This window comes from Solanum stenotomum, chromosome 1, assembly GCF_019186545.1.
Source record: "Solanum stenotomum isolate F172 chromosome 1, ASM1918654v1, whole genome shotgun sequence".
NCBI lineage: Eukaryota > Viridiplantae > Streptophyta > Magnoliopsida > Solanales > Solanaceae > Solanum > Solanum stenotomum.
The window spans coordinates 85,686,579-85,696,107 of record NC_064282.1 but is presented as its reverse complement, the minus strand read 5'-3'; the positions used below and the strand labels follow the sequence as shown (position 1 = coordinate 85,696,107).

Sequence of the window (9,529 nt, the reverse complement as noted above, 5' to 3'; positions counted from 1 at the left end):
TAAAAATAAAAGGACTAATTTGTAATTAATTTGATCTTTTGGTTTGATGAAAAAACTAACAAAAATGATCCCCCTATGTTTAAGAGTATATTCAAAATGACCTTTTAAGTATGAATTTTGATTCATTAAGTTTGTCAAACGTTAATATTATTGGTCTTTGTTAAATATATATCGAGTCGAAACTCACAATTTTTTGAGGTGTACTTTTCATTATTTTTTCGTGTTTAGTACAAGTTTTTTTGTGTTGCATGTTTTATAATTTGAAGAGAATTTCTTGATATTTATGATTAACTTTATTTTTACTGTTTTCGTTAAATCTAGCAAACAATATCAAATTATTAAATATTTAAAAAGGATTAAAAATGTTAACCTTTTTCTTCTCCGTATTTTTTAGTATATGATTTCTTCACAACTATATTTCATTTTCTTACCGATTTTGATTATTTTATTTGAATCGGAAGTCTATTAGAAACAACCTCCCTATGCTCATAACGCAAGTATAAAGCTTACACATTTTTGTTTTCAAATCTCACTTGTGAAATTACACGCAACAAAATTAAAGGATCGAAATTGTTCAATGCTTACTTAAAGGGACTATTTTGAGCCTAACCTTAAACATAAGGGTCCAAGTTTGATATTCTCCCTTTTTCCAGCATCTATAAATCCCCGCCATTTTTTGTCTCCAAAATTCACAAACCCTTTCTATAAGAATAGGAAACAAAGAAAAAAATTAATCAAAAACTATAGCATAAAGTAAAAATGGGGATCGATCATCTTGTTAAATTAGCAAAACGCAGCATAATTCAACAATCGAAGCATCGTTTAATCTTCAATAATTCAATTTCTGAGTCCAATTTTGTTTCTCATTATCAACAATGCAGAGTTTACTCTGCTCGATCTATGAACACTTCAGCTACTAAAATCTCTAAAACCCATTTCTTTTCGTTTCCGTTTTCTATTCGGAACTCAACTCCATCTTCAGCTTCTGCGAAAACACGTATTGGATTCTTGGCGTGGTATTTGGGAGCTCTTGAGTCTCGTCCGATTATCACGAAATCTATTTCTTCTGCTGTTATATTTGCTGCTGCTGATGTTACTTCTCAGGTATTCTCTCGTTTTGCTTAATTATGTGATTTTATTGCTTTGTGTTAGAATGAAATTGGTATAGATTTTAGGATAGTGATATCATGTTTGAGTAACTCGGATTTGGACTAAAGTTATTGGATTTAATCAAAATTCGAATGCATGAGTAACTTTCTAACTTCACCTCTGGTCCAAATAGATGGAACTGATATAGATGAATAGATGATCCATATATCCAACATCTTTGTTTAGCTGTTTGGATGGTTGTTATTATTTGTTGGGAATAACAGTAAAAACGTATAATCGGGTAAACTTTCGGCTAATCCAATAAGTTGAAGGATTTTTTGGTAGAGAAGTTACTTAGAGGCTATTTGGATTGATTTTTTTTTTTTTAAAAAGCTTTTAAATAATAATAAAATAAAGTGAAAAGTCAAACTTAAAATGACTTTTAAATCAAAAAAATAAAAAGTAAGGGGATACCTATTTTTGATTTTTTGTAACATTTTTAAAGTCATTTTAAACTTACTAGTAACTGGGCACGTGTACTCTATAATGATAAATATGAATTATTAAAAATTGCATAATTTCTTTTAAAATTATATTTGAGTTACAACAAAAATATGAAAAGTAAAATAATAAATATTTATAGTGTATAGTTAACTCATAAGAAGAAGCTCTTTTGAATTTAGTCCTCCCCTTATTATGATTTCGATATATAAATTTTATTTTTGTTTTAAAAGACAAAATAAAGTAGCAAACAAACATAGAGGCACACTACCTTATGATTAACTTCCTTAAAATGTCTCTCTTGTCTCATAGAATAGAGTAAAAATGTTTAAATTAAATTAATAGTTACACATTTCATGACGATAAAATGTTTTAACATTAATTAGTAGAAGATGAAATTCTCCTTCTCATTAAGTAGAATGCAATTAAGTAATTCAAATTTATAACTAAGGAAACTTAATTAGAAGGAAATAACCAAAGAATTAAAGTGCAACCGTTAGTATTTAAATTTTGTCATTATATATTTAAAATATTAATATTTAATTAAGTAAGTCAGAGTTTAATTTAGTTGAGAGCCAAAATGACAATATTAGTATTTTTACAATTAAAAGTTTGTTAAAATATATTTTACGTTTTTTTGTTAAAAATATAATAGATTTGGTCGGAGGTTAAAAGATCTTCTAACTTCATAAGCATTTTGGTGTAGCATTTTTTTTTACTTTGAAATTTGGATCTCATAATAATTTTAATAAAAATTGTCTTAAAAAATATAGATTTTATCCACAAGTACATATAAGAATAATTCTTTACAAATATTTAAAATTAAAGGTGGAAAAATGTATTATTTATAATTTGAAATTAGAATATCTTGTAGGCGTTAATTGTCTGTTTTTACATGCCTTATAGACTATTATGATGATCCTATTTGTTTTATTTTCTATAGGAAAAATACACCCTTCAATCATATACATTCTTAAAATGAAATTACAAATACAAAGAAAAAAATACCATAGGAGCAAGCTTAGCATAAGGCTACCAACGAAAATAGAAAAATTCTAAGACAATCTCTTTTTATTGATAATGCAAATTGAAACAAAGCTATAGTAATAAACATTTAACCTTTGACCATAAAAAAAGAGTTAAAAATCTTGGAAGACAAGTTAACGGAAGTGACATTCAACTACATAAATGGAGGGGGTCTTATCATAGTTCTAATATCGGCAAATAAGTAAAAAAATAAATACATCAAGCTCCGATATTCTAGTAATTGAAGTGTTATTAATCCATATAATCACATTATGCCTTCTAATTTTGACACAAATTCTCTTGTCTTGAAATTTTCTTCACTTGATTAAAGCTTCTCTAGTCTTCCACACAAAAAAAATTGCATCACATATAAATCTTTCTATAGAAATACTATTGAAAGATTTGTATTTATAGGGAAAAAAAAATATAGTTTTGGAATACGAAGATTCACTTACAAAGTTGAAAGGTCAAGAGTTACAACAAATTAAAGACAAATATTAATTAAGAACATAAATTAATTTGGAAGATGAAACACTTATGTATCGATTTAATTTGCATACTTCAAATACAACTCTTTGACTTTTCTGAGGCATGACATACTAATTACTTAAGTGAACTTAATTTGAATTCCTAACGATACACGTTTTCATAAGGTCAAATACTACTATAATAAGTTATTTATATTAACTAAGAGAAGTGAAAAAAGCTTGGTTGATTTTCTTTCAGAATAAATGTAATACTTTCTTATGATTATTTTTATTTTTTAAGTTTTGACTTAATATCTTCTCACTTTTAAAATTTATGATAATAATAATAATATAATATAAAATAATATAATATAATATAAATAATTAATAAAAGGAGATAAGCTGAAAAGTAAAAAGGTTACCATTACTAAATAGAATAAGATAAAATCTATAATATTTAATAGGAGGAATTTACTTTATATAAATGATTCTTATTTTTTATTTAATCAAGTATATGTTTTATTTTATTTTTAATTTGGTATAGGGGTAAAATGGTATTTCAACTTTTAACTTTGTGGCTTCCCACTTTTAATATGATACGATTTTAAATTATTTTTAACTTTATCAAACAATTATAAAAGCTAAAATTGATTTAAAAATAGATTTGACCAACTTTTAAGTCAATTCAAACAAGCTCTTTGACCGAAGCCGTGAGTAACCTTCTAACTCGTCCTTTGGTCCAAATATAGTGGAATTGACATAGATGAATTGATCCCGTGTTTTACTAATAGGACTCAAAAATATGAAGAATTAACTATACAAAGAAGCCAAAGGGTTAACATCAACAATATATGCACCAAACATAAGTTTAACCTTATATATTTATATTCTAATTTTCTGCCGAAAGGGATACCCTATCATAGATGTATGATGCATCTAGTACTCTTTGAATTTGATGTGTTCAATAATTATGTTATCATAATTGAAGCCTTTGTGCTTTTGCATTTATGTGTTTAGAACTTGATAATTTGTTGAAATTTTAGTGATTTTCACATATATATTTATGCTAGTTGTAAAGAATATTGGGTTTAGTTAACCCTGTGAATCTACTCTACTCTGTGTCCGTCTCTGTACGTGACCCTAACTAGTTCGGAATTGTGACTTAGTTGTAGTTGTTAATTTTGATTTTACTGCTTCAATTTGATCAGATATTTGAAAATTTGAATAACGTTTGGATCCTTTTTTTGATGGTATAATGATGGTGTTTGTATTGGTCAGATGATTACGATGACACCTTCAGATTCTCTAGATATAATAAGGACTCTGCGAATGGCTGGTTATGCATTGATCATCTTAGGAACAGCACAACATCAGTGGTTTAACTTTATGGGGAGAGTATTACCAAAGAGAGATGTTGTTTCTACCTTGAAGAAATTGTTGCTAGGGAATTTCGTTTATGGGCCCGTCATTAATTCTGCTTTCTTCTCTTTCAATGCAGCTCTACAAGGTATGCATTCATTTTAGTTGTTGTTCAATTATGTTACTACTTTTCTTGATTGTTATATATATCATCACCACACAATATGCATTTGATCAAAGCTAATTTACTTCTCTAGAAATCTCTAATAGTGGAAAGGTACATGGCTATTACTTGCTGGTAATATCATACTTGGATGCATATGAATATCGAAAGCAACCTCTCTACCTTCACAAAGTAGGGGTAAGGCTGATTTCACTTGTGGGATTACACTGGTATGTTGTTGTTGTTGTAGTATAGCTATTACATTAATCATGGAACTTTATGCACTGATACTGATACTGTGAGAAATGTTCCCATGAATATATTTATGGTTACTACATTAACATTAAGCATGGAACATTATGCACTGATATGGAGAATAACATGTGAGAATTCGTTCTTAGAGGCTAACCAGATAGCAGAAAACAACCTGATGCATGTTTAGTTTATAGTTACGACTTAAAAGAGTATTGGGAAATTAAGAAAATTTTGAAACAGTGAGTTGAGGTGAAATAAGATAATTTAAGATGTAAAGTAATATTCAAAGTAAAATGGGTTGATTCTCATAACAAAGTGAATGCATCCAAGTAAAATGGCTGGAGGATACTCAATTGTCGTCTATTCGAAATTGCTGAACTAGTTTTTCTAGCATTAGATCTAACTTTTGGGAGAACCATTAAAAGATACATTACTCTGTCTAGAGGTTTTATCATCCCTGAGGTTTTAATGTGTTGGATATGTCCCAAAATCATGTTGGCACTGTGGTTTTAATTCTTTGCCCTAGATAGCTCAAGTACGAGCTAAACATACAAAATTTTTAAAATGAAAGGAGCTTTTTTGATTAAGTACCACAATAAAAAAGATCTTAACTACATGCCATATTTTCCGATGAAAAGATTATAATTGGTGGAAGTTACTGAATGACAGTCCGTAATTTCTTCTTGGTTGAGCATCTGAAGAAAACATGAAGGGACCTAAAAGGCAGAAAGTTCTTCAAGCTTGTAAACATAGCAATGTTGAGTGTGTGAACAAAGTCTCATATTAGTGCTAAAAAGATTGGAAAGCTACATATAATGTGTAATCATCAGAAATTAAACACATAATAGCCACCCTTATCGAGTATTTTCTATTATTAATAAAGTTGAAACAAAGCAATAGCCTATGTTGAAACCTTTTCAACAGAGGGAAAGGTCATTTCTGTTAGAATCTTATGTTCCTTGGTTATACAATGATCATCGACATTGGATCAGTTAGGTGTGATGCCCTCAGAGTAGCTTTTAGGAGTTCTGCATTATTTGTTATACGATCATTTGTTGGCTGAACTGATTCTTATGTTGCCCTTGCTTTTGGACTTGCCATTTCATTTCTCTCAACATGTTCTAATTCGTTTAGTCTAATTTGTTGTGATGCTCAGGTGAAAATGGAGAGGAAATCGCTGCAAGATTGAAACGAGACCTGATCCCGACAATGACTAATGGACTTATGTACTGGCCATTGTGTGATTTCTTGACATATAAAGTAGTCCCTGTCCATTTGCAGGTATTCACATTCCTAGTCTTTGTTTCAATAGAGCTTCTGTAATATCTAAAATGAGATAGTCCAGCACTTCTGGGCTCTGACTATTAGCCTTTCTGAAAGACATAATACATAAACAAACACACAATTTTGGCCTCAACCGGTAAATAAGCACTCCTGCTCACCCTGATGTTGTCTCATGGACACCCAAACTTGTCGTGACACATAAATTTTGAAGGTGTCTAGATGATCATTTTGTAAGTTGGAATGTTCAACGGACATAGTGAAAACGAGCTAAAAGTGCTTACTTGCCAACTGAGATCAAGTTTGAGTATCTGTTTATGTGTTATGTCTTTCTGAAAAGCTTATTTTTGCCCTGCTTCACTAATTTCAAATGGAGTTAAATGCTCAGTTCAATTCCTTCTATCACTCTGATCACTAAGAATCTGTTAATGTCTCTTTTGCAGCCATTGGTTAATAGTTCATTTTCATATGCGTGGACAATATATTTGACGTACGTTGCAAATTTGAAGAAAGTTTCTGATTAATTTCCACGCCGCGCTATGGATGTATCAATATTCTCTCTAAAGATTGAACCAAAAGAAAGTTAAATCAGTCAATTGAGTGATCAACAATGTCCTACTGCAGTCTATACTTCTCTTACTCCTTGATGATTATGTGGAAAAAAAATAGTTATATAATTTTATTTTTTTTGAGAATCACATTGATATTTATTTGTTAATTTTGTGTATTGGTGAATGAAAGTTCTATACATAGCCTCAGCCTTCTTGTATTGTTGATCATATTATTGAACAAAAATGGTGATGTTCATCTTCCATAGGTCTAGAATTTCCATTTTTCAAAGTATCATGATCGTCCAATGAGAAACTAATAAAGCAATTTAATACGAAAATACTTGATTTGGATGTTCTTTTTTTGCAAGAAGAAGCACCAACTCAACATATAGGCTGAAAATATTAAAATACTTAAATTGATCAATCGAATATCAAATTTAAAAATTGAAAGAAATATAATTGTAATTTCTTTAATTCAAATTGAAATTTTCATAAATTTTAAATTTTAACTTGACCGCAACCTCGTTGAAACCACCTGATTGGAGTGACATAATGATTTTCACAAGGCCACAACAAATCATACAAACATGTTGGCCGGTCAATACAATGAGTAGAGTATGGTCCCACGTGGCAAAATAAAGTATCCAGAAGACGGCATTGCCGCATTCTTTATGTCTCAATCACCGGACAACAATTATTGGTTGGATTTGTTTTAATTCATGTGATACTGTTCGAGTTTTAAGAAATAAATAATTTTAGAAAAATATGATTCTAGAAATATCGTAGAAGTGTAGAGTATTCTCCTTCCATTTTTTTCCCTAACTATTCTCGTTTATGATTAACCATCAAATGGTGGACAAAAGAAAACCTTAAATAACCAACAAATTATTTTTATTTAATTTTCTACAACAAATATCCCTTTCCACATCTCTCTTCTTGAGAGAATAGAGAGAGAAGAGAGAGTATTTCTTTTACTTCTTTTTTTCAGGTTGCACATACACAAATCAGGGAAAAGGAAATTCTTTTTTGGTTAAATTGTTGATGGAGTTGTGGGAGAAGATGATGGATCCTATGCGCAAAGCTTGGAGTAGAGTTTCTACACGTATTCACATTCGTAAAATTGGTTAGTTACATTCTCACATTAATTCATTTCCTGATCACCTGATATCGACTTTATCAATTATGTGAGTCTCTCTTCCAACATCATCTACCCAATATGATATTTTGCTATCATATTTTTCTTGCAAACCCCTCCGGCCCTCCGGCCCTCCTCCCTTCGAACAACTTCTCTAGTGAGTTGAGGGTCTATCGAAACACTCTCTACCCCTCAAAGGTAGAAGTAAAATTTGCATACATGTTATCTTTCCTAAACCCACTCATAAAATTATTATAGATAATTACTTATAGTTTTCTTTTACGTGACTGATTAATATAATATAAATTTTATTTAAGTAATATTGGTACATAGAAATTAAACTCGTGATGTAAACGTCTTGAATAATCGCTCTTGAAACTTTTATTTAATAGGACATGTAAAGCTACACCGTGATGTGAGGAAATGTGAATATGAAGATGTTCAAATTTTGTGGGATATGCTGAAAAAGAACGAAAAAGGATCAGTTGCTTCTAAATCTCCTTCTGGACGCAAAAAAGTTCAATTTTGGGATATTATTGATTGGACTAAACGTGCTCCCTTCATTTGTCGTAGCGTGTGAACGATCAATATGTTTTTATTGTGTTTTTCTAGCTTGTATGTCTCAAATATCTGCGTGCTTTTTGCAAGATGAATGATCGTGAACTTTTTCATACTCTTAGTTTCACTTAATTTGGAATGAGACTATTGATCATGTAGATTTATAGAGTTGGTTCCAGCGGAGTACGTATAATTTCTTGGAGATGGATGTGTTGTTTTTCTTAGATATTTTTCTGAACTGAGTAGTGATACCTATATTTGTATATAATAAATTTATAGATGAATTATTCTATCTTTGGGGTGTTGTTTCTTACATTTTTTTTAATGTTTTCGGAAGTGAATAGCTTGTTTTTAGTTAAAAAAAGAGTGTATGTAGTGATACGTATATTTATTATATATAATATTATACATTCATAGATAAATTATTCTATCTCCGAGGTGTTGTTACGTATGTGATCTTTCTTATTTTGAATTTATTGGATAGTGCAAAACTTGTCTTTGGTAAAAAATAATTACATTTGTCAAACTCTCAGCCAAAAGCACTTTTGAAATGGGGACTTTTCAGCTTTCTCGAAGGCTTGTACACTCATCAAAGGGATCACTTAACTCTCTTAGGGTGTGTTTGGTATGAAGGAAAACATTTTTCGAAAAATGTTTTTCAATTTTCTCATGTTTGGTTGGGTTAAATGTTTTGGAAAATATTTTCCAAATCAACTCATTTTTCTCAAATTTAAGAAAAATGACTTCCCTTCAAAACTCAAAGAAAACATTTTTCAAAACTCTCTTCTAACTTCAAATTACAATTTTATTTTTGTTGAAAAAATGAATTTATTTCCCTACCCGCAAATCAGCTCCCCAACCACCCCCCCCCCCCCCACCCAATTTTTTTTTTTAAAGCTAGTTTTTAAAAAATGTTGTTAACTTCAATTTTTTTTACCCCACCCTCACCCTACACAGCCCCCTACCACCACCCCCCCCTCTCCCCCCCCAAAAAAAATGTAAAAGTTGTTTTTAAAGATATTTCTAATTTCAATTTTTTTACCCCCACCCCATACGCTCCCCCATCAGCCCCCCACCCCCTTAAAAAAAAATTTAAGTTTGTTTTTAAAAAATATTTTCTACTTCAATTTTTTATTTTTTCACC

At 30.2% G+C, this 9,529-nt stretch overlaps 3 protein-coding genes across 3 annotated transcripts in view; all 3 read left to right on the top strand.

Annotated features, from left to right (window-relative positions):
- LOC125864367 (sphinganine C4-monooxygenase 1-like) overlaps positions 1 to 9,529 on the top strand; it is a 752,368-nt gene that overhangs the window by 193,095 nt on the left and 549,744 nt on the right. The gene's annotated exons all lie outside the window — the stretch shown is intronic.
- LOC125864388 (protein SYM1-like) lies at positions 739 to 6,756 on the top strand. Its single transcript, XM_049544369.1, has 4 exons — positions 739 to 1,104; positions 4,362 to 4,590; positions 6,017 to 6,141; positions 6,585 to 6,756. The coding sequence occupies exons 1-4, from the start codon at positions 760 to 762 to the stop codon at positions 6,663 to 6,665; spliced, it is 780 nt and encodes a 259-aa protein (XP_049400326.1). The 5' UTR covers positions 739 to 759; the 3' UTR covers positions 6,666 to 6,756.
- LOC125864595 (uncharacterized) lies at positions 7,650 to 8,437 on the top strand. Its single transcript, XM_049544621.1, has 2 exons — positions 7,650 to 7,815; positions 8,220 to 8,437. Exons 1-2 carry the CDS (start codon positions 7,734 to 7,736, stop codon positions 8,405 to 8,407), a joined length of 270 nt encoding a protein of 89 aa, XP_049400578.1. The 5' UTR covers positions 7,650 to 7,733; the 3' UTR covers positions 8,408 to 8,437.

Bases quoted from the DNA above. Each gene is read 5' to 3' on its own strand.
- LOC125864595 (XM_049544621.1), top strand. From the start codon at position 7,734: ATGGAGTTGTGGGAGAAGATGATGGATCCTATGCGCAAAGCTTGGAGT. The intron at 7,816-8,219 runs GTTAGTTACATT...TTTATTTAATAG, and splicing joins TATTCACATTCGTAAAATTG to GACATGTAAAGCTACACCGT.
- LOC125864388 (XM_049544369.1), top strand. From the start codon at position 760: ATGGGGATCGATCATCTTGTTAAATTAGCAAAACGCAGCATAATTCAA. The intron at 4,591-6,016 runs GTATGCATTCAT...TGTGATGCTCAG, and splicing joins TTTCAATGCAGCTCTACAAG to GTGAAAATGGAGAGGAAATC. The intron at 6,142-6,584 runs GTATTCACATTC...TCTCTTTTGCAG, and splicing joins TAGTCCCTGTCCATTTGCAG to CCATTGGTTAATAGTTCATT.